This window comes from Amblyomma maculatum, chromosome 10 (genome assembly GCF_055883805.1).
Source record: "Amblyomma maculatum isolate TAMU_Amacu chromosome 10, ASM5588380v1, whole genome shotgun sequence".
Lineage (NCBI taxonomy): Eukaryota > Metazoa > Arthropoda > Arachnida > Ixodida > Ixodidae > Amblyomma > Amblyomma maculatum.
Window position 1 is genome coordinate 59,303,406 of NC_139353.1, and position 24,223 is coordinate 59,327,628.

Below are 24,223 nucleotides of genomic sequence, written 5' to 3' on the forward strand. Positions count from 1 at the left end.
CAACAGTGAATGGGAACACTTTGTGGGCGAGCACATAATTTAGCGAAGTAATCTGGGTATAAAGAAGAGCTTCTAGTTAAAGTTTAATGCTAATTAGTGATCAGAACATTGAGCCTTAATATTAAAGCTTATACTAATGGGTCGGCTCAATATCTTGTTAGAGTATGCGTGTGATTATCAAAAGACTGCTGAGATTGGCTATAAGGAGCACTGCAGCTCAAGTGGAAAGCCACAAGAGATGTGGTATTTAGAGGGAGGGCGTGTCCAGTGAATCAGAGCACTCTCCAAGTTGTTTGTTTTATTTTCCTTGCATTCCTGTTTTCAGGCTTCGCTACCACTAGGCTGATGACAGTAATATTCCACGTTTTCTTTTCAGCTCTGGATGGCTGGAATGGTGAAAGTTACTTGGCGTGAAATGTCTTGTGTGGTTCATTAACTTCTTGATGTGAGGGAACGGCATGCATTCAGCTGGCAGTCTACTTTTACTAGAGTTCAAGTGGGTTACCGTAACTTTAATCTCATTGATTTAGTTTTCTATCATGTACATTAGTATCTCCTTTTTTCGAGCTTTTTAAGATAAGTGGCTTTTCTACGCGTAACCCTGCCCCCAAGCAGATGTCAATTTTTCGTGGCAAAAAAAAAGTGAGCTGATTATACAAGTATATACGGTATTTTCCTCTGCTTGATGCGATATTGGAGGAACGCATGTGCCTTTTATTTCCTCAAAACCTCTTCCTTCCATCCTCCTCCTCATCCTTGCAACAAAATATTTAGAAGGCTCCAACTGAAATCCCTATCACCATCTGTCTCCAGCAAAAGCGGGCAAGCAGCACTCTGCCAAGGTTTGGTGGAGAATGTGAATGTACAAAACACAATATGGAAGGACCATTTGCACTCTTATGTCCCATTCCCGGTCTGATCATAATTCCAGTGCTTGTCTGTGTCGGCCACCTGTTTCTTATATCTCCATCCTTGCACTTTGCCAGCACCCTGTGAGAATCTGGCCATAATCCTTCTGCTACATGTGTACAAAGCTTGTGCATTGCCCTTGTACTCTCTCTTCTACCTTGCAGGGGGGCCAAGCCGAAACCTCGCTGGCTTCCACCACGGTACGGGGAAGGAGTCTCGGGAACTTACCCTCATGAAAGGTGAGCGGCAGAATGCCAATGCTGCGCAGCTTCTGTCGATTTTGTTAAAGCTGTTTCACATGGTGCAATGTTGATGAGAAAATACGGCTCAGTCGCATTGTTATTGCGGCCCCAATCGCTCATTTCACATGGTTGGAGCGCCAAATGTTTTCTATCGGTGCAGTGCGGCTGGCCTTTGATTTCCTAGCAGTAATTTACTGACAAATATCAAACTTACTTAACACCTTTATTTTATTTTCACTACTTTTTTTTAAATTAAAGATCGCTCATTAATCTGCGAAAAATTTGACAATTTTGCTTTTGCACGCAGTCACGAGCAGTAGTGTTGTACCCAGGCGCGTGATCTGAGTAGCTCTCTTGAGGTGGAGACATTTACGCTTCAATTCCTTAAAGAAACCTATCTTATCAACAAAAAGAGGGTTTTGGTCTGTGGAGTTGTAATAGAGGGACAAATACGTTTTCCCCGCTTAGTCGCGGCTGACAGTCAAAACCGCCGACCCCACCCAATGATCGCATGCGCTACAGAGCGCACGCCGACCGCTGCGGGCCTTGCTCTTGGGAACAAAGAAACAACACGTGCTAACAACAAACAGGTATTTATTGCTGCAGTAACAACAACTCCAGCTAGCAATAAAACACGCTAATGAATACAGGTCGTCTGACTCACCAGCAAGGCTACAGGCGAATGTTTGCCCACGCTAGGGCAAGGGATAAACTTCGAGGCCGGACAAGACAGGCAAGCGGGGAAAGTCCCGCAAGGCTTCACCTCGCCGGCGACTGCGGAGTGCCACGAGGACACGTCCGCTTGCGTTCAGTTCCCGATGTCGAAGAGAACTCTCTTTCTGGCGTCCGCGGGAGGAAAGGCTCCCGTGACTCCCCAGCTACTGCGACGCTGGTGCCATCTCTCGATAGTTAATGGTTCAGTAATCTCGAAATTTGGGCTAGTTGGTAGCGATCCATCTAAAACAGCGCACATAAAACAGAAAACACAGAGAAGAGCAGGACGGACAAAAGTGCACTGTTTTAGATGGATAGTTAATGGTAACCACCAATGCTGACGTCTTTTGCGATAGCTAGAGTCAGGGAGGGAAAGCCGACATTAAAGGGGACGATGGGAGATCGTTCCCCACAAGTCAAAGCAACAAATCGCAGTGTTTGATCAGGCAAACGACCAGGCGGACAGCCAAGTAAGTGGATGCTCTGCCCTAAACATTCAGAATAGTTCTTGGTGCCTCTCCTGCCATTTCGGTGGTTTCTGCTCTGTCATTTCCTCTGTGTATGCTCTCAGAATCGTAATGGTTGATAATTGGCCCATTTGCAGCAGTCACTGTGTAGCTATGCAACCGTCTTGGAAGTCGGTCTCAGTGGCTTTGGGACGAGAGTAACATAGACTTCTTAAATCGTACTGCCCTGTGGAGATAGGCGCATCGCAAGAAACAGCCTATAGCGGAGAGAGAGAGAGAGAAAATGTGGAGTTCAAAAGTAGATGGGAGGTACGAGGCGGTGGAACAAGGTGAGGCCTATCGACCACAAATTGATAGGTTATCATTTGGAAGCGCACATGTATACCTTGCCAGGGGCAGAGGTTTCCTCTCTCTTGTGAGAGTTGACGATGTGAAGTGCTGTCAAGGTGATGGGCTATTGCTCATCAGTTATTTGCTGCGAATAACAGTAGTCAATGCCTTATGAATAGGCACGTGCAAATAGTGGTTTTTTGGTTCGAAGTGAATATCGATTTTCACCGAATAATTTCGAAGTGAACAAGTCTAATACAGTGGAGACTACAACATGACTGCTTCTTATAGTGGGGGACCGCTTATAACATCGTTCTTGCTAGCCACCGGTCTGCGTCCCATAGGACTTAATGTAAAGTCATACCACTTATGTGGTCGCACGAAACGAAATATTGGTTATAGTAGTATGGTTTTAAAATCCTCAGGGTGACAGCACAGAACAGCAAGTGCACTTCCCTGTGCTGCGTAACAGATCGCACCGCGTGTTTAAGGTGCAACACACGTGCACACTTCGAGCATGTGCATCGCCTGTCTCCTTCAGTGCTCACGTGTTGCTGCCGTCTTGCACAAGATTGCACATTAGCTACTCTTTTCCCTGTGTTGTTCTTCCGCTTTTCTCCTTTCCGTGCATCTGGTTCGCACCACATTGTTCTCGTCGTGACCCCTCCAGTGCTTTGTTTCACTTGCACATCACTCTTTTCACAAAAGATAGATCAGAAACGCTCGTTGTGACTGTGCCATCATTCAAATTTGGAGCACCGCAGTGGCAACACCGCATTTCTCGCATGGCTGCACGGTGAAACTTTAGGCGCCGCTGGAACGGATGCTTGGCTAGCTTCCTGTGGTGTGCCAAATACTTTGCGGGAGGCAATAATTTCGGTATGACAAAACAGTCCCATCGAAGCATCACGAATGTATGATGTTGTGGGCTGCCACAACAGTGCACTAAACACTCTGTCAACCTCACCACAAGGCCTGTTTTCCCACCAAAAGGTCTCGTTCTGAGATGCCTCGCATTCTTTGTGGGAATGAAACGAGACAAGTGCTGTTTTAGCATACCGAGCGAAGCACGACTGCAGATGTTAGAGGATTTCACGTTCCTGTGCACGGTATGTTGGAGCCAATCGGAGCGTACAGTGGACTTAGTGGGCTGCTTTTTTGTTCCCTGATTAATAAGGTGTTTTTTAAAAAGAAGCTGCCCATCCGGGGTGTATTTTGACCCGAAAGAACTGTTCTGGTTATTGCATAATACGGCTTATAGTGCAGATTTTCGTGGTCCCCGCAGCCTGCGTTATAGTGGTGTACACTGTAGTACTTCTGGTTTATTGGGTTTAACGTCCCAAATCGAGTCAGCTTATAAGGGTGCCATAGTGCGGCAACTACCATAGTTTGTGGAGGCTCAAAGACAGCCAGAACACAGGATTTTCCACAATAGTGCGTTGACCGCACTCTTCTTTTTCTTTGTTTTTAGCTGGGCTTGTACCTCAAGCTGCCATTGATTTGCGTATTAGACTCCTGACCTTGCAAGAAAGGGCGCTAAAAAAAAGAGCCATCTATGCCGTAATACTAGGAATGAAAACTACATAAAGCAAGCTTTCCAGAAGCACAATTTGTGTGAAACAAATACTTTGAGATTTCAAATACCAAACATTCGGATCGAATCGAATAGCAGATACTGTGCTATTCGATGAAATATTCGCACATCCCTGCTTACATGCAAAGTAAGCTTTGTTGAGCATATTTTTCTTAAGATGACACTTAAATTCAAATGCTTTGGTGAAGAAATACGTGAAGCTTGAACCATGAGAAAAAGCATCCACTGTGTAGGGGAAAAAGATAAGCAAGGCTGGCAACAAGCATGGAAAGAAGGTGGTGCGGTCCGTTCACAAAGTAAAAGAGAGTAAATGTGCAGCGAGACATAAAGAAGGAAGAAACGGCCAAAAATTCGCAGCAAGAGGCAGCGGTGGAAAGAAGTGGAGGCGCAGCGTGTGCGGTTTTACAGCGCTTGACTAGCACAAGCCTTTCTCATCTATTGACTCCCAACAGACAGAAACAGCAGAAGATGACGCCATGTTAATTATGAGGCTTAGGTTTTCACATGAAGTCAAACTTGGTTGTAATTCATACTCAGATTGCTCCATTCTTAAGAGTTACTTCTTCAAGATGTAAACAAAAATATTATGACTGAAAAACATAAAACGGCACTAAGAGATGATAAGAGAGAGATGGAAGGTATTTTAGAGTGTTGTTTTCATAATGCAACCAGATGTGTTTAGTAAGTAGCCATTAAATTACCAGACAGCATCTTCTGGGCCATATCATCACCAACAGCTGATACAAAAAAGACCCTGATATAGTAAAGATTTTGGCCAGTGATTTTACTATAAAGGGGTTCTACTGATCCAAATTTCGCGGCAATTCGAACTGCACTACTTCATCTGGCTCTGCGCGAGGTCTATGAAGAAAGAAGCCCATTGTTCACACACGGGTCAATTCTGTTATGGATAATTTGAACTAAGCAATGTCGTGTCCGGGTGGCCTGGCGCCTGGCATATATAAAAAAAAATGCTCCCGCTATAATGCAGCATAGTTATGAGGTTTGCGAACTTCTTAAAACAGGTAGGGAAGATCTAACCAGGTAAAACCATGGAAGAATGGGTAAGCCATGCCGATGCCATGATCGTACAGCGCCCAAATCTGGTGGTTGATTGTGTTAGGACGAAGAGGAAAACCTATTGTAAAATTTTCACCAAAATATGCGAATGTCAAAAAACCTCTGGAGTTGTCCTTAAAGGTGACGTACAAGAGGAGGTGGCTGACTGTGGTGCTTTTTCTCTCCTAGAGGGTTGTCATCACTCACTGCTTCACTCGTGTGAATCCGCTAAAATATTTTTGAATTTTGTACGTTTTGGAGCAATGAAATGAAATGCAGCCTATTGCATTATTCAGGCAGATGTCAGTATCTGAAATGAGATATGGAATATATCAGGTCTTAAACACTGCTCACAGAGATGTTGCAAGTGGCCCGCCGGCCGCAAAACTTCCAGCCTCTGTTCCGAAAGCACATGCAAGCTTTGCGAGACCATTTCATCACTAGACTGCTTTCCAACTAACATAAACTGATGGTGATGTCCCTCAGTACTCCTTCTTTGCACAAATGAAGAGAGGCAGTGGCCCCTTAATCTGCACGAATTTGGACTGACGTCAGCTGAGCGCACAAGGAGCGAAGGGCAGGACAGCTCTCCCTCTCTTTCATCACTAAGTGCATTTTTCCTTCTGGGGATAGGTGATGGTATTAACCAGTGTACTGTCTTAATACCTGTCTCTGCGCCACCCTGCATTGGCAGCTGTCGACAATTTACCCAGAAAGGGGCACCAGACTTCTCTTTCATATATGGGCGAGTGTGGTCCGGGGACAAGACGTGTTGTGGATATTGATTGGAAATCAAGCCTTGCAGAGAGCTTTTTATTTTTTATTTACATCCACCACTGAACGCACTTTAAAAATCTCCCAACAGCCGATCGCTCACCATTGTTACCTAGCTATAAACTAGTGTAAAAATTGAAGGGAAATAACTTACTACTTTGCCTTTATCCATGCCTGTGAGTCAGTAATTTTCTCATACCAGGCAAAATTATTGAGGTGGCATTAAAAAGCATGGATGACGTGCTTCCATATATTTATGGGCTGTCGTAACCTGCAGATTGATGCAATTACCTGCTTCCTGAAGCGCTCCAGGAACAATGTCATTTGGTTTATGCAGTGCAATGGGGCGTGTTGTCCAAGATTATTGCAGCACTTTCACTGGTTTTCTCTGTGATCTTCGAAGAAGAATTTGAAACGCGGTTTCAAGTAACATTCAGCCTCCAAACTGTTTGTAGAAATTGAATTTTCGGTTCGCCCTTTCTTAGTGAGCTAATAATGTCGAGCCAGTTTCTGGTAAGCACCCACCTTACAGCAGAAGTTTCATGAGATGGGTGTCCCATAATTTTACATTTCTTCTATAGAACACAATTTTTCCCACTCCACAACACAAATAAACAAGAATCATTGACAAGATTTTGAGCACATACTTTTGTGAGCATCTACCTTCTTTGCCGAAACCTAATAATTCTGTGCTGCAATCATTTCTGCGCAAGACCTAACTCTGGCTACTGTTTCGTTCGTTGCTACCAAGATTTGTCGAAGCTCAGGCTAGAAGCGGCTTAGATTGAAAGGTCAATTTGTGCAGTTTAAATATAAACAGTCCTCTTGAACAAGCCAGTTATCTTTGCTGTTCCTTTTATTTGCCAGCACGTACACGCACACTCTGTGCTCTGTCTCCATTTTTCTTTTCATCTCCTGACCCACGGGAAACATTCATTAGTTACATTTTTAAAATGTTAAGCATTTGGAACATTTGTTTTCACTAAGGTTCGTACTGTATTCATAATGTTTTGAAGGGATGTGGCACACACCAGTTGGCCCAGCTGATCAGCTCACCTTTGATATGGTGCCATGCGTTGAAGATCAAGGTCGCCCCTCTGTTGCAGCCCGCAAGAAGATTATGCAGGTGTCCGAGCGGCTGCGTCTCAACCAGCACTGCATCGACATGGCCTTCAACTTCTACAAGATGGCTCTAACACGGCACCTGACACGAGGCCGGCGGCACTCCCACGTGGTGGCTGCATGCATCTACATGGTCTGCCGCATTGAGGGCACACCCCGTATCCTCTTTCCTCCTGCCAGTGTTTTAATAGAGATACATGTCGATCGCTGTGAACTCGTTCTGTTGGCCCTTTCGTAATTGAAACGATATTAGTCGCGTAATGCTCGCACTTTTTTCACGGAAAATTGAGGCAGAGTTAGGGGGTGCTATAATTATGTGGGGAATGTTTTCGAACGAATGTTTTGAAGTGCTAAAAGCAAATTTAGATAGATGTGAATTGGGATTCCCGGCCAGGTATCGTAAATATAACCAAAACATTGCTTTCACGCAGAACTTACCTTTTTTTATAAAAGTACAGGGTCGCCAAAAGCACGAATTGCTAAAGCATTTTATTTGCCACACGCAGCCTCTCCATCACTTGCCGCGTTTCGCAGCAGACCATATAGTTATACTTTTGATCAAAGTCTTGATCTAAGTCATTGTCGACAATGCAGTTGCCGTCTCCAGCAACGTACACAGAGCTCATTGACACCGAAATGCCTGCTGGCAGCGTGATCGCCATGCTCTAGCGTATACTCGAAAGCTTTCAGCTTAATGGCAGCTGTATAGCATGCTCACTGCCCCATTGAAATGTGGCACCAAGAACACTGTAGACGGTAGAACAAAACAGGTAACACGAACGGAACACAGGAACAGTGACAAGACACGGAGACACCTCACAAAACGGCGGAACGAAGACCACACAACGACTCAACAAGCATAACCTGTGATGATGATGATATTGGACTGGATTTATTGGCTGTGCCCTTTGTAACAGGCGGGCATCACAGTAGCGATGCCCTGCCTTCAAGGTAGCACATACAGTCGAACCCGGATATATCGAACTCGAAGGGGATCGCGAAATAGTTCGATATATCGATAATTCGATATACTGAAATCGGCTTGGGACGGTACTTACGATGCAAAAAAACGATACTGTATTTGTCGTGTAATAAACTCACTCGCATAATGAACCCACCCTCGACCTGTGCACTCGAGAATTTGGAAGAAAAAAAAAAGCGTTAAGGCCAGCTCCCTCACATGCAAGCGATTAAGCGATCTCAGCGACGAGCGGCAGCGACAGAGCAAAAACTTTCCAACTTGTTGGAACTGCGTCACTCTGCCGTACGAGCCACCACCGCAGCTCAAAACAAGGTTTCTGTGTCGCCGCGGCAGAAATCGCCAGCGTTATCACTTGCATGTCGCACTCCGTTTCGGTCGTCTCATCCACAGCTCATTTCTTGGCAGCGTGCCAAGATGCTGCGCAGCGATAACGTCGCGGTGTGTTTATCTTTTGATAGCTCCTGCTGCGGCGGGGAGCGAACTTGGCAGACTGCCCGTGATGGCTTGATTGCACAAGCCTGGTTCGATTTATCACGCCGCGCTTGGGGCGGGAGTAGTCTACTGCCACAAAATCATTGGAAAGCGTGATAAAGTAGCTGCAAATGCTGTTTGAAGCGAAAAATGCTAAAAGCCGGTGTCATGATCGCAGCTGACCGCGTGCTTTTGTTGATTCATAGATGCAAGTATAAACGACTCCAGCAAAAAAAAAAAGCCGCTTCCTAACGCCATATCTCACGTTACGCCGATCGTACAGCACAATGATAAAAAGAAACGACTCTCGCAAAAAAAAATAATAAATAAAGATAGATCTGCCGCTTCTTAACTTTTCTTAACTTCCGCAGGCGCCATAGCCACGTCAGCCGTCGCGCACAGAGGGTCCGCAACACACGCTGGAGAAAGCGTCCGACGTTCTGTCTGAAAACGGGCTGAGCTGGCTTGGCGCATCCGTAGCGCGTGCTACTGCGAACGAAGGCCAGGAAAGAGGAAGAAGGGAGATAGTTCGGCAAAAGAATGGGCACACTCTTGCACTTCGCTCTATCGCGTTTTTCCCCTCTCGTTCCCACCGGTTCTCTCTGGTTCATTCACGCACATGGCTTGCAAACGTCACGTGCTGGCGCACTGGAAACGATAACCGCAGATGCGCACGCCTTTGGGGAATGGGCGCGGCGCTGCCCTAGCCGAACTGTCCCCTCTTATTCATTCCGCGCGTGGCTTGAAAACGTCACGCTGCAAACGGCCGAGGGTGATGCGATCGTAATTGGGGGAGGCACACTTTCTAGTGCGTGGTGCGGAGTTCGATATATCGAACGACCCGTGAAATTTAGTTCGATATATGACGCGGCTTTTCTATACTTGTACATGGGATTTTCAAGGGCATATTCCCTGAGTTCGATATAACCAAAATTCGATATATCCGGGTTCGATATATCCGGGTTCGACTGTATATACAAATTGCATGCACACAAAAGCGCACTAACACTCTCGCGTGTTCTTTCAGCATATGCATGCACACAGTGGGCAATAATGTGCGCACACTATTGCCCACCACTCGAGTCAGTCGCCTCTTGGTCGTGGCCACTTGGTCACCACCAACATTGGGCTGAGAGAAGCCGAGTGCCTGTGGTAGCGTGGTGCTGTCGGCGCTGGTCTGAGGCCTGTACAGTGCTAGATCAGGGGTTCAGTGGTCTCCTTGCCCTTCCCACTTGGTCATCAAAGCGTTGGCGATATGCCAGAGTTCTAAGGAAGCCGGCTCGAGCCTTGACGAGAAGGCTGCTGGCGACACCCGAGCATGCTATCGCCACCTGGTAGCACGTGTACAAAACTAAGCTAGCCCATTTTGAACTATGTATATAGTTGGTTCAAAATTGCTTGGCCCTCGACATTGGTTCTATTTTTAGCCATCTTTAAGGTAAAGTTACACAGTCCATGTACCATATTTACTCGCATAATGCTCACACCCCCTAATTGGCTGTCAAACATTTGATTTTTTTTTCAGTAGCGAACCAAAGATGACGCTTGCTACTACTAGCAGGCGACTCTCACTGCAGTAATTTCGGTGGTGCGATAAATATGCAAGGAAAAAAAAGACATATACAAGATTTCGTATGCTGGTTTATTTTACGTGAAAGACCTGCATAAGACCGGATAGGGCTGTCATTATAGCGCTGCTGTACACAGTAAACTCATTCATTTGGCTCTCAGGGGGCCAGAAAAAAATGATCAAATTAATTTATAGCGTGAATTATCAAGTGGACTTGGGAAAACTGCCAAAAACTGTTTGCATCACAGTAATTTTGTCTGATGAACGTCTGTGCAATGATTGTCTGTACTTGAGATGAAACCGAAGTGAGAGTGATGTTTTTTACCGGTTTCGTCAATTGCTTCTCTTTGCTCACACTGCCGGGAAGGAAACCAGCACCCTTTTCACGGTGCGATGCAATAGAAGTGGTCCCTCTTCGAAAAACAGTCCCGTTGAGGTTTGAGGATGCTTCACTGCACCGCAGTGAAGCATTGAGGTTAAGCATGCAGTGCAATGAAACTGAGTTGAATTAGAAACATTTCGGAGCATTTGGTAGTTTCCAAATACTACCAGTTCTCCTAATCGAACATGAATTGAATAACAAACATACTCGTTTCATATTCTAAATTTCGAATATTCCTGCACACCTTTGTATCACTCTGTTGCTCAAAGTACGACTGAGGCAACATGGCGGTCAAAGAAGTTCAGGAGCGAAGGAGAGTAGGAACTTTGTGGGGAAAAGGAAGCCACAGGTGGCAAAGGGCAGAGTTAGGTCAAAGTTAAGTTTCATAATCATAGTTAGACTGATAGTAATGACAGTATTTCCCGGAGTTATATTTTGTTCTTGAAACATTACTTTCTTCATTTTTAGTCGGTGTAATTTTTGCCTTCCTTGACAATTGTCATCTCAGACATGCTTCTGGACCTCAGCGATGTTGTTCAAGTTAATGTCTACGAATTGGGCAAGGCGTTCCTCAAGCTGACAGCAGCCCTGTGCATCAACGTCCCAGCGATTGGTGAGTCCTTGCTACCTGTTTGTTTTTAGTGTACTGCTGTCAGCCAGCAGAACGGAGGCCAAGGCAGTGAAACCCAACGGTGGCAAGTTTTTGCCAAACAAAACTTAAAGGGAAGTTGAAATGCTTTTTTGACAATTTTCAGAGATACACGCATTAGAATATATGAAACTTGTAGATTAAGCTCACGAAGTGGTTTTGCGCTAGCGTTTAAAGTTATGACGTAACCTACTATTAAAATCGCGACAATCCTCAGGCTTCTCTTCAAAGCACGTAAGCAGTGCGGTAAAACTAGGCAATGACATCGTTATGAGCGACGTTTTGAATTTCAACAGCTTTCGCCCAATCCTTTCTATGAGTTGCCCGATGCCACCAAACGTCTCGCGACCTTTACCTTCATTGGCTTTCGTCTTCTTCCTCAGAGAAAAATATTTCTGCGTTGGAAATGCATCACCTCTACAGATGATGTCATCACTGGTGCCTCTAGTCGTCTGGGTGTATTGCGGAGAAGCTTGAATGCCGAAAGTTTTATTCAGCAATGACATCACCAATTTAAATGCTAGAGCGCACCGGCTTAGCATGATTTAACCTTATTTCTCATAATATGTAGATACGTTTGCATAAACACACCCATAACGTGACAGCTGCTGAGAAGGCTTTCGTATGCATCTGGTTAAATACTTCAGATGGAACTTTGTTCTAGTCGTGAGTACTGTGAAGAAGCAACGGTATTGAAACAAATTTTTGTGCTTTAATAACTTCCGAAACATTGTAAGGATGTTTGCGTGCAAGTTGGCTGATGTTCGCTGTTGCTTAGTCACTAAGATTCAAATCGGGTATAATTTGGCCTGCCTACCTTATAAAACATGTTGAGTATATGAATCTGCCAAGTCTACCTTCTGGTGAATGAAGTTTTTTTTTTCTCTACATTTGTTTTATGCTTCTCGTGTGCTTCTCCACGATTGCTGTTGTTACACATTGCATGTGTACAAGTGCGCTTTCAAGGTTTACTCAATGCTTGTTGCTGCGCTCATTCTGGAAGCACTGAATCTCAGGTTTGAATGCCGTTTTACTTTTCACCTCGATTGGCAATATTGCCATTCGTGGCACTGCTCTGGGTTGAAAATCTGGCATGTAAAGCTGGCTTTTGAATCATTTCATCTTGGCACTGATGTTACAATCAGTGCCACCGTGAATAACTTTTGGTTACGCAGTGCCCGCTTAACTGATTGTGGCACTGATATTGCCTGGGCTCACAACATGACTGCTTTCTGCAACTTCTTTTTTTTTCGTCTTCGGTAGATTGTTCTTGTTCGGATTAAGATGGACACAACTGGTGCATGTGGTGTATACACAGCCGCCCAAATCTTTAACTGGCGCGCGTGGCAGCTGCACTTTCTGCCATTCTGAGCACTGCACAGGAGTTAACATACTAAAAGTCAAAGTACAAGTAAAGGCTTACCAAACCGTTGCTTAATCTTGACCTTCCGGCAAGTTTTATCCACCGTAAGGCACAGGAGCCGAGAAAATGTGGCCATCAGGTGCACCAATTAAATATATGATAGGCATGCAAAAACAGTTTACGTGGCAGCTTTGTGCCTGGTTGACCACCCAAGAAACGTGTGTGTAAGCTCTGTTGACTTTCTGAATATCCAGTATAGCTTACCTCATCAGGCATTATTACCATGAAAGCTCACTGCAGAGAAGAGACCGAGGTTCCCTGCCACAAAACTGCAATATCCAAGAAACGGAGATTTATAATTTTAACTTGCCACTGAAAATTGCATGAAACAAAGTGCCTCCTCGCGGTGAAAACATTACCATTATCAATGTATCCCACCATGTGACTGCATCACGGTGAAATGTAGCCGATTTAAGTGCACGGTGTATTGCTTCTCTGAGGAGTGTTCATAATGTTCTATAACAATTTAAGAGTCTCTCAAGTGTGCTCTTCGATAAAGAGCACTGCTCAGTTTGCATCGCCAATGGCATTTTTCTAGCTTTCTTTATTAGATTGCGCCACAATGTTGCGAATTTCTTGGATGGACTGCTAATCACAGTCCACTGAAACTTTTCTCAGTGATGTATACATCACTGCACCATGACAACTTTGGGAGTGGAAACTGAAATTAATTTTACAGTATACTGAAAATTGTCTAATTGTACTGTCTGCAGTTGCAAAAGTTTATTTGTTTTCAAACGTGTGATTTCCCATCACGCCCACTGATCATGGTTTGCAACATCACTGCACGTAAAAACAGGCAGATGCACTGATCGAAAATTTCTCGATAAAAATCTTCTATGGCATTTCTAACGAAACCTTTTGGTTGAGGAATTCAGCATTATAGACAGCATTGTCTGTTGCAGTAAAAAATATTAGGTGCTTAAAATTTATTGTTTGGTACCTTGAACTATTTTGGCAAATGCACGTGGACAGCGTAATTGGCTTGCGGGGCCCTCTATATAGACCTTTTTAACCTGTGTGCCAACACATTGATTGCTGGACTGCTTTTTACATTGGCTTAGTACACAGTAATATGATGCCTAGGCTTTGCTTCGTAGCACCTAGTGCAAAAAGGCAGCCCTGTGAGCAGAATGGTGGTGAAAGTTCGAAAGGTCCGTAAATGAAACTGTGTTTTCAAAAATATGGGGCACTTACGGTCACTGGAAGCGAGGTTTTTTTTTTTTTTCTGTTGTACACTTTATCATTCTCCTGGCGTTTGGGGTCTGTCTTCTGTGTAGATTTAACGATCGCATTTGCTACCAAATGTAATATACATGCAGCAGCATGTCAAACTGTGCCAGAAGCTTGTGCGATTCGGGCCAGCCCTCAGCTCATTAAGCACTTAGTGCAAGCCGGTATGTCTTGCACCACTACAACAATGTTCGGCAAAAACCATCAGCGTCAAAATGACAATGCATACTGCAGATGAAATTATGTGATAGTGAGAGACCGGAAAGCGTGGCGTGACATGGTCCATAGGGTCACGAAGAGTCGGACACAACTGAACGACTGAACTGAACTGAACTTTTCTATGCTCGTTTTGAAGGTACTCACCAGTAGTTGACAAACAGCTGCCTTCATACACAGTTTTGTTTACATCTGTTCGTGTGGGCTGTATTCAACCCAGACACTCTCAACCGGAAGTAACTCTGGTACTCGTGTATTGTGCCATGTTTTAAAATATTGGTTTTGATACGACACTGTACTCTGACTTATACATGCCTATGGTCCATACCTACCCTGCTCTCTATTACATCACAGATGGGCATTGATCTATACAAAGAAGGTAGCAACATTTCTCCGTTTCGCCATTTTACTCCTAGAGGTCTTCATCGCTTACCGTTCCATTCGAGACCCCCTCCTCCCTTTTTATTGTATTTAGCATTTGATGTAAAAAATTCGTCCACGGCTCTCGTGACGATGCATGCAGTCATGGTGTTGAGCATGCATAGAAAGTTTTGACTTTTTCAAGGTGAAACGATAACCACTGTCAGCCCTGTGATGCACCATACGGCCACACCAAGCCAAACACGAATGTAAGAGAGCGTAGAGAATAGGCGTAAAATCGAGCATGATGGCAGCAATGAGAAAGAGTAGAGCCACCTTCCCAGCACAGACGAAGTTTGAACTGGTCAACTCTCAAAACTGCTCAAGACATAGTTTGCGACGCTGGCATACTACCACACACGAGAGTGCGGCCTGTCATGCTCTCCAGCTCCATGAGTGTAGCAGACGAAAAGGGGCAGGCGGCAGGCTGTACAGCATTTTATTATTGCATTCTGTTGGAACTGCTTCAGTTCTTGCCTGTTCTTTTTTCTTGTTACAGAGGGCACATTCAAACCCTTAGAAACTGGTAACAGTGCATAGTTGAGACACGCGGTCAGGCAGCTGAAATGGGCCACTGCCCCGGCCACGGGTGAACATTGAACCCCCCCCCCTCAGTCCCTTTTATTTTTATTATTTGCACAACTGAAGGAAAGCTTGGGATCACAACGATGAAAGAAGGGAAGGCATTCGAAACCCAACTCGAGAAAGCTGTGGCACTGTAGTCTGATACAACTCAAAAAGAAGCAGTTGGTAACAATGGGCCATGGTTCACAGAGCCCTGTATAATGTCAATGCATGTTAAAGAAACCCAAGTGGTTTAAATTAATCCGGAACCCTTCACTACAGCACCCCTTATAATCTGTGTACGTGCTGCTTTGCAATGTTTAAACTGAAAACTTACATTCGGCCACGTCAGAAAGCAAAGTCGACCTTTTAATGTTAGGCAAAGGCAATATCAAGCAAGCCGGTAGCATCGGAATTCATTAGCTTTTAATCTCAGCTAGTAGTTAGCTTCCTTCTTAGATAACAAGAGAGCTTTAATTTTAGCAACAAGCTGGTGGTCCTGAAGTGGCCAGGGCTTCACTGCAGACTTGAGTTGTATCCAACCACAGTGTTGTATCCAACCACATGAAAAATGAAATGCCGCACATGAACGCAGAGACAGCCACACACAATCACTAAGACAGTCGCAACTCTTGTGTGCTTTGTCGTGGTATAGTTTAGCAAACTTTTCGTTCGGCATGTGGCAGGAGGAGCTACTTGCACTTGCCAGGCGCAGAATGCAAAACATTTAACGCGTGGGCACAGTTTTCCTTACCATTTCCGTAGAATTCTACCTCATGTTGGCGCAGATGTGTGATAAGCATTCAATGCTTAGCTGCACAGACATCTTGAAATTGTTCAGGAGTCCTTATAAATGTTGCTAACAGCTCTCGGGAAGCAATCATTACACACTCTCCATGGCCGTAAAGCATGTCAGTTATTTTCGAATACAACGCTGCCTTACTTACGCGTACAATTAACGCAGCCCTCAAATGTTTTGTAAATTTCTTGAAAAAAAAAGTGTGCTCATTACAGCATGTCATTTGCCTTTGTTTCACCCACGTATTGCTAATGGAAACAACTGATGATACGTGTATGAGTGGAGTTGGATGGCTTCAGTGTTTGGAATAAATTAACAAGTAGGCCCGAATTTCTATTCGGGAAGTTATTTTGAGCAAAAAAAATTAGCTATATTCAAGGCTAGGATCCCATTCTTAGTCGGGCAGTGTGTTGGCGAGTCTGTTAGTCCGCATTTATTGCAAAAAAAGGATAACTGCCCTTACACTCCATTTGAACAGGTTGCAAGCTCTGCAAGTGGGGAATAGCATGCAGTGTTAATGACTTTTACGTCATAATGGTTAGTGCTTACTTAGTTAACATGCCCAATTAATGTTAGTCTGATTAGTGCCCACCAAATGTTCATAGATAACCTTGAATTGAAATGTAGCTTCAAGTTTGTGAAACTAGCTTTCTGTTGACACAAGAGCCTTGCACAACGGTCGTGTAGAAAAAAAAAAAAAGCTTAATTTATCATTTCTAGTTGCTATCTATCCTGTTTCTCCCAAGTATTGCAGCCTGAAATATGAATGAACGATAGCAACTGGCATGTCCTTTCTGAAAACTTGAAGGATAATCACACAGGATAGGCTTCTTATTGCGTTGATACAAACACTGCATAAATTATTCGAGCAACTGTAACACTTCATAAAAATATATTGTGTAAAATCTCACAAAAAAGGATGTTGCAAACCCTTAAAAGCAAATGGTGAAGTTGAATGGTTTCAAGTTGCCCCCCTTACGTTTTCTTCGCGGCTGCGGCTGAAACAGTGTTAGCAATTCCACACATTTCACTCGATGATGGAAAAAACTTGTTAATCTATCACTTGTTTACGCTCGATGATGGAAAAAAGCTTGTTAATCAATCACTTGTGTATGTACGCATGTGCTTTATGTTGCAACTAAAAGCCCTCAATGATACAAGAAGAATAGACGGGTTGGTTTTTTTTTTTTAAAGTCACATGCGAAACACTACGCGACTCGAAATGGAAAGCCTGCATTCTAGTTACGCTATGCCCTACTCAGCTAAATGCGTTATGGAGGTTAGTAAAAAATAGCTAAGGTTTTATTACGTTCACTCAATACTATGGGTTTCTTGCGGCAGTGAGCAAAAAGGCGGTGTGCGAGTCGCAAGCATAGTTAGCTGCAACATCTGTGGCGGCCTTGAGAGAGAGAGAGACAGAAGCATGCTTAACATTGTTGAGTTTGCAAGAGCTAGTGCTCATCTGAACACACACACACACACGTGAGGTTTGTTTCATATTTCAAACAGTCTGGACATAGTGTAACAAGCAGTTCGGTATTTCTACAGAATACTTTGACTGGTGGGTGCTAAGCCGTCAACTATTGATGCTAAGAGCTCCTTGGGTCTACTTTGCTGGCGGGACATGTGGGTGTGATAACTTGATAGTCACACTGTTTGTGACTGACAACTGTCAGCAGGTTGGCAATGCACCTGATGTTCATAAATGCTCTTTGCTTCAGTAGTGCACAAAGGATGAATGTGTCACAGTTATGGCTAGATTGCACTAGGAAGAATTAATTTGAATTAAGTTAGAAGTCTAGCTCTGCTGGTTTTTCTTGTCATAGATGACAAGTTAGGACAGCTCGTGAAGGGCAGTCAAGAATACCCCCTTCGTTACTTCCAAGTCAAAATCTCTCCGTGGAAAAAACAAGTTTGTTTTTATTTATTTTTTTAATGAAGAATGTTCAAGGTGTGCGTTGGGCTGATATAACGGGGCGGTCCCTGGCTGAGTATGAACAGTTTGGACAGATTTGCCCAACTTGAACGATTGTTACGACTGAGCACCTTTGAACTGCAAGTTGCCAGGTAGCTGCAGCTGCCTTTTAGGTGTTCCGTGAGCAAAACAGTGACACTGATCAGCCAGGCAAAAAACACTGTAGCACTTCCGAACAGCTATTCACATGTAGCTGCCATAGCCAGTTGCATCCATGGTGAAAAAGCGTTGCATGCATGCATATGCACACACAAACAAGAAAAAAACGTCACAATAACAAAACTGGGAAACAGCTGCAGCTACAAAAGAAATATATACTGTAGCTTTCCCGATACACCGGGAGAAGCTTCACAGTGGTGACGTTTCCTCGCATGCCACCACGCATCAGGTGCGAGGCAAGCAGCACACCGTGAAGCACTGCTGCTGGAACACTTTGGAACAATTTTCGAGTCAGAATTTTTTTTTCTTTGCATCACAGCAGTCGAGGCGAAAGAGCGAAAAAAGGGTGCATTTTTGGTCATTGTGAAATGTATTGAGAGCATCTGTCACTTGCCTTTTAAAAAATAAAGAAATGAGCTTAGTGATTCTCACTGTTGCTAAAAGAAACCAGCTTTGAACTTGGCATCGGGACATAAAGGAGGAAGTGAAATTTGATAAGCACGCAGAGGCTTGTTTTCCTGTCAAGTTTAAACATTGCTAGGTGACCTCGTGCACTTCTAGAATGGATTTACCATCCATTAGCTGCCTTTCCTCAGTGACAGCTGCCATAAGGTGACTTGACATGTGCAACATAAAAGCAAGGACAGAGCTGCGTTGCATCTTTCTGCGCTCATTAGCATCCTCCTTTTTGTCGGCTGCTCGGTCATTATACAGAAAAGCAATCTTACCTAAATCGAGCCGTGATCACCATGATCAACAACGTGCACCTGTATGCCAAAAGGGCAACCTGTCAGGTAGGAGTTGCAACCTCGGCAGTGGTTCAAAGCATATCCAAAGCACCTTAGAGAGTGGCAGGGGAGGAACCCCCAACTTTGGTCAGAGTTAATTTTGCTTCGATGAGGGCCATGGGCATTCGGTACACTTGACGTGATAGCTGCCTCCATAGCCACACACTTTTCAATGGACAGTATTACTACACTTGGCTGGTCACGTACAGTGTGAGGCAGGTTCAGGGTGTTGTAGCACAAGGGTATTTCGGAGCAGTCTACCACGAGGATGTTGGTCAGCTGGCGTCGTCCTAAGAGAAACGTAGGAACACGCAGCTGCTGGTGACTTTGCATGCCACAACAGCATCACGGCTACGAGGCAGACTCTGGTGGACTGGCCGACCCGTAGAAGACTAGCTCCGGGATCTGTCCACCCTGGACCCCTGTGCCATTGGTCGAGTCCGAGGAGCTCTGGAACTGAAAGGTGACGCTGCCCACAGACACCTCGCTCATGCCCTCTTGGCCAAAGTAGCTCAGCTCAGAGCCTTCAAGCACAGCCGAAGCGGTGTAGTAGGTATCAGCCTCAATCTGAACAGGATGGTCGAAGTACACTCGGAAGGTGCTGCTCGAGCCGTCAGAGTGGAAGCGGGTGTCGCACTGCGCCAGTGCCTTGCCACCACGCTTGAGTTCAATGCGCGAGCGGTACTCACAGGCACCGCTGCTCGAACCATACAGGCCAAAGCCGGCCAAGAAGATGCGCTGGTCGGCACAAAACTGGACGCTGTCGCACCGACCCCTGTAGCGCCACTGGTTGCTGCGGTAAGCACAGGACTGGAATCTGCGGCAGACACGCATTGGCAAGCCCTGACGTGCCTGCACTGGGAACGGCACCGCAGGCTTGCGACTTGCCGCAAAGTGGAGGAACATGTCTGCCGTCTCACGGAGGGTCAGCACACCGGACTGTGCAGCATTGTCGGCAAACTCTTGCAAGGACATGGCGGGAAATCGGATGAGATACAGTGAGTTTCCGAGGCACTCTCGGCGATTCTCTGGCGTAGGCTCTATGCCCCGGCGAATGCATTCGGCGCCAGCCCATGCAAGAGCCGCGTCAAAGATAACAGCTTCACGAGTGTTCAGGGACTCGCGGGACAGCACAGCTTCGAGGGTGGGCCTGTCGACGTCGGGAAAACCGTCAGAAGAGAGGGCCAGAGCTGCTTGAGCATCAATAATCTCCCAGCAGCGCTGTGCTAGTGCAGGCTCTTCAAAGAGTCTGCTCTGACTGAGAAGGACGCAGGCATTGCGTGCAGTCAGGCTGGTCTCCAGGTAGGCCACGCAGGCACGTGCCAGGTGTGGGACCAGGTATTTCTTTGCAGCATACAGCGTGGCTAGCACAGTGTCCGCCTCTAGTGTGATGTCATCGCAGTACAGGTACCTGCAGCAAAAACAGCAGTGACTTAAGCAACCATAAGCTATAGCTGCATTGTAGCCCTAATAGGGTGGACTAGGGAGCTGGCCAAGGATGCATGAGCCGACTGCAAGATTCCCATATACACGGGCATCCCTCCTTGAGAAGGCAAGATGATTCTATGGTCTACTTCACCCTTTGTGTAGAATTCTGTGGATGCTGTGCAAGATTTGTGCTGTTGCCTTGGTTAGGGGCAAGGCATATAAAATGAAATTCCAAGCATTGCGAATTATAGTGCTTGCACCATACTAGAGGACACTTTCTTTGCAAACGTAGTCAGGTGTTCAGTTATGGCTCCGATCTCACTGACTACCAAGTTTCAACCATATGCTTTTTACTGCATGGGACAATACTGTGAATTGGTGTCTATTTTTAGCAGCATTTGCACGCTGGTATGAAATTGAGTACAGGGTCCTGGAGAGAGTGACTGTAGATTTGCGCAACTGCTCCGGCACGTCAGCAAATTGCAGCTATTCTGCAAGATGTAGAAGCCAGCTAATTCTGCCACTGAAAACGGTGCAAGGCTACTGACCTGAGGAGGACCAGAAAAGCCGCTGGCTCCACGTCGGGTATCTCGATGTCCTGCCCGGGCGGTGCGGCCAGTCCCCCATAAAACATGGCGTGGAACACTGAACTGCCCGTGGCGAGGACGTATCGATGCGCAGGCACCACCTGCTGCTGCGGGCCCTTGGGCCCCACGACAAACCGCACATCACTCATGAGCTCGTTACGAAACATGGCGGCGTTCCGCTCGCGTACGCTCGTCCGCAGAGCCTGCCAGTTGGGGTCCCTTGTCTGGCTAGGGCCAAGCCGCAGCGGCGCGTTGGGCGAGTCTCCTCCAGCTGCTCCTCCGATTGCTCCAGCAGACGATGCAGATCCATTGCTGGAGCCGCCCGGGGAACGCAGGGGACCTGGAGGCGGGCTGGGGCACTGCAGGTAGGCGGGCGGTGGAGATGCAGAGTATGGGGGCGGGGAGACAGACTGCTGCGGGGGCTGTTGCGGCAGCGTGGGGCTGGTCGGTGACTGGGTGCCACCACCCACGGGCTGCTGGCCTGCAGGGCAGTCAGCACAGAGGGAAGTGTTGAAATTGAATTGTCTTTTTAGAACTGAGAGTACTCATCATCATCTCATCTTACACAGTTATCCGAGTTTTCCTGTAAACTATCTCAAAAACTGATGCACAATTTTCTTTGATAGAGGTTGTAGGGTAAGTCTGTTATTCTTTGCATGGCAGCATTACTGGTGTTATGCAAGCATGTGACTGAGACAAGAACAAGCGTATGGTGTGGAGCTTTGCATTAAAGCAGATCTCAGGTTCGATAAATGGTGCTCATCATTTTATTTGGTCAGGGTGTGGCAAAGCAGTAGTGTAAGGACTTGTGATGGAGGCACCACCGGTGCCTGCGCAAGTGTATTGAGCCATGGCTGCAACCAAGTGCGCTACATTGCAGAGTTTCAAATGGGGGACAGTTGTATAAGATACCATTGCTGTGTGGTGCCAAAAAGTGACATTAATGTGGATCAGCTGAGACACCTTTACTCATACCTCAGTGTTTGCAAAGACATCAGTGACATAGCTGCAGATCTCGTTTACATTCACACTGACACGACTGCATGCAACAAAGCCCCTGAAATTCTCGATGTAGCTCAGTTGAACAGCTTCTCGGGTACGGAACTCATTCATTTAACGGCTGTGCCAAAAGTTCAACTGAACAGGGTTGACAAGTCTGATATCCTCAGAAAAAAACCCACCTCCGCGACGTTGTTGCACGCGGTACATGCGCCTCGAACGAACCATATATAAAAGCTCCACTTTCTGCGTCGTCGGTGGCTTGTGTGCACAGGCGGCTTGCAGATTCTGGGGCGTCCTCACATTGGGGGCAGCGTCGTCACCGTGAAGCGTGCGAAATAAACTGCCGGGTAGGCGACACCAACTGACGAAACCGAAACTGGCGCGTGGAGAAACCGTTGGAACGAGCGGCGGTTCGTGGAGTTGCGCATTTCAACTTTCGAGTCGCTTGCTTGCTTGCAGCACAAAGGTTTCGTTTGTTTGCTTCATTCTGGTACGGACGTGCAGTTGATGCGCACGGCGACCCACTACAGCGCGAGCTATGCGTGTAGGCAGTTAGGCCGCGCACCTTGTCACAGACTGCCGCAATCGTTTCCACGAGGAGGAAGAGCGGTCATCGACGAAGCCGTTTTCATAATTGTCGCAGTAGCTGCCGTACCGTTGGGCTTCTCGCTCTAAAAGGGTGGCGATGATATTGCGCGATCCAGCCGTCATCGTATGCGTCATGGCCGCCCAGAGCTAGGCGAACAGGCGATCCAAGCGATACATCTGCGACGCAGCGCTGTAACGTGCGTGTTTACTCGAGCAATCCCGACTGGAGAGGCGTCGTCCGGTTGGGGCGTTGTTTTGCGATCAAGGTCGGGAGCGCGCGGCGACTTCTACGGAGGCCGACCGAGCGCGTCAGAGTGTCACTGCGAGTGTGCGAAATCGACTTCGAGTACGCTGCGCAGACGATGTGTCACCACGGCAGCCGGCGTACCGAGGAAAGCAGCGGCGGCAAATGCGCGCTTGCACCTGAAGGATCACTTCCGGACGAAGCTTCCGCAATATCGACGCAGTTTTCTTAGAGATTGTTTATGCTGTCGCATTTTTATTTCTGCCAGTACTTCGGCTTTCGCCGCGCGCTGAGTTTAGCTTCGTTATTTGTGTGGATTGTGCTGGATCGACCGTGCGTCTTACGCATCCGCGATACCAGAAATATCGTGCTCGATACTTATTACTGTGGGTTGACAAGTGGCAGAAGCACTACTACAGATGATCGGCATGAGCCGCCGTCCACGAGCGTCTCTTCGAACGCTGTAGTAAGCGTCGGTGTATATATAGAACTAATATACAAGTTCTTGTCTGCACCAGTTTGAGCAACTAAGGGGAACCAGATAGTGCATTCCTGTTCGGCACTGATTATCAAGATTCCCGGTAAATGTGTCTGGCTACCGAGTTGGGCGAAGTTTTCCTGAACGCGCCGCCATTTGATACGGCAACAACCGTGGGAAAAAGTACGGTGGAAGGAGTAGTGTTGCGCTGCTTCGCAACCCGTCTACACTCGATCATCGCATTCGCGCTCAAGCACCCTCAAACTGAAGCGCCAGGTACTTCTTCTATGGATCGGCCATATATCGGAGTCGTGAACCCCGCGCATACCGAGACGAGGGAAAAAAAGAACGTCGCCCTGAGGCGAGTGTTAGCGGCCGCTCACCGTAAAAGGTCCACTGCTTAGCAGCCGTCGTGACGCTGTTGTTTGATTCTTCCCGTCGACGAGTCGCCCTCGCCGACATTTCTCTGCAAGACGTGGTTTTCGCGCGAGCTGCGGACCACCGCGTCCTCGGCGATCTCAAAGAACCATCGCAGGAACGGTCGCGTCCGACGACCACAGGCTTTGACGTCAAGGGAGTGAGCGAACGAGCGAGCTGTGTTGTCGAGCTGGTTTTGTTTTTTCTCCTACGTGCGAGGTTTCGTTATTTTTTGACGTTGTTTTCGTTCACTTGCTGCACGCTCACTCGCTCGTCGTGGACCCCAAAACCAGAACTACCCGTCATGCACTGCGCCGCGCCCGTTTTCTTTCCGTTCCCTCGTTTACTCATTGTAGTGCTCTTTTCTTGTGTGTTGCGTCGTAATTTTACGCAGAATTAATTAGACGATTTTTTTTATTTGATTTCCTACGGTTAGTAATTGAGTTGAAAATAGAAAGCATTTTATTCAACTTACGCTGGAAAAAAAAAAGACAATGTGCGATTGGTTAAATAATTACCTTAAGAAAAGAAATAAGCCGCTCTGGCAAAAATAAATTCAGGTTTAAAATCAAAATATGTCAATCTTGTGCTTGCTTTAATTGCTTTAATATTTTGAGTTGTGGGGGCGCTACCTACC

General features: G+C 46.2%; 2 protein-coding genes across 3 annotated transcripts in view; one reads left to right on the plus strand and one right to left on the minus strand.

Annotated features, from left to right (window-relative positions):
• Positions 1-24,223, plus strand: part of Brf (Brf RNA polymerase III subunit) — a 58,877-nt gene that overhangs the window by 4,970 nt on the left and 29,684 nt on the right. Inside the window, exons 3-5 of the mRNA XM_084582875.1 lie at positions 1,074-1,148; positions 7,196-7,369; positions 11,125-11,229. Coding sequence (XP_084439001.1) covers positions 1,074-1,148; positions 7,196-7,369; positions 11,125-11,229 — 354 coding nt within the window. The remainder of the gene's footprint in view (positions 1-1,073; positions 1,149-7,195; positions 7,370-11,124; positions 11,230-24,223) is intronic.
• lute (BTB/POZ domain containing protein 3 lute) lies at positions 14,980-23,886 on the minus strand. Of its 2 annotated transcripts, none has more exons than XM_084582861.1 (3): positions 23,553-23,886; positions 20,819-21,338; positions 14,980-20,253 (listed from the first exon to the last, which is right to left on the minus strand). In XM_084582861.1, exons 1-3 carry the CDS (start codon positions 23,629-23,631, stop codon positions 19,194-19,196), a joined length of 1,659 nt encoding a protein of 552 aa, XP_084438987.1. In that variant the 5' UTR covers positions 23,632-23,886; the 3' UTR covers positions 14,980-19,193. The 2 variants fall into 2 exon arrangements, with proteins under 2 accessions (XP_084438987.1, XP_084438988.1); XM_084582862.1 differs by lacking the exon at positions 23,553-23,886 and adding an exon at positions 22,039-23,524.

Excerpts from the sequence above, each read along its gene's own strand:
- lute (XM_084582861.1), bottom strand. The coding sequence starts at position 23,631 with ATGTCGGCGAGGGCGACTCGTCGACGGGAAGAATCAAACAACAGCGTC. Across the intron at positions 21,339-23,552 it reads TAAGCAGTGGACCTTTTACG|GCCAGCAGCCCGTGGGTGGT; the intron begins GTGAGCGGCCGC and ends ACTGCCCTGCAG. Across the intron at positions 20,254-20,818 it reads GCTTTTCTGGTCCTCCTCAG|GTACCTGTACTGCGATGACA; the intron begins GTCAGTAGCCTT and ends TTTTTGCTGCAG.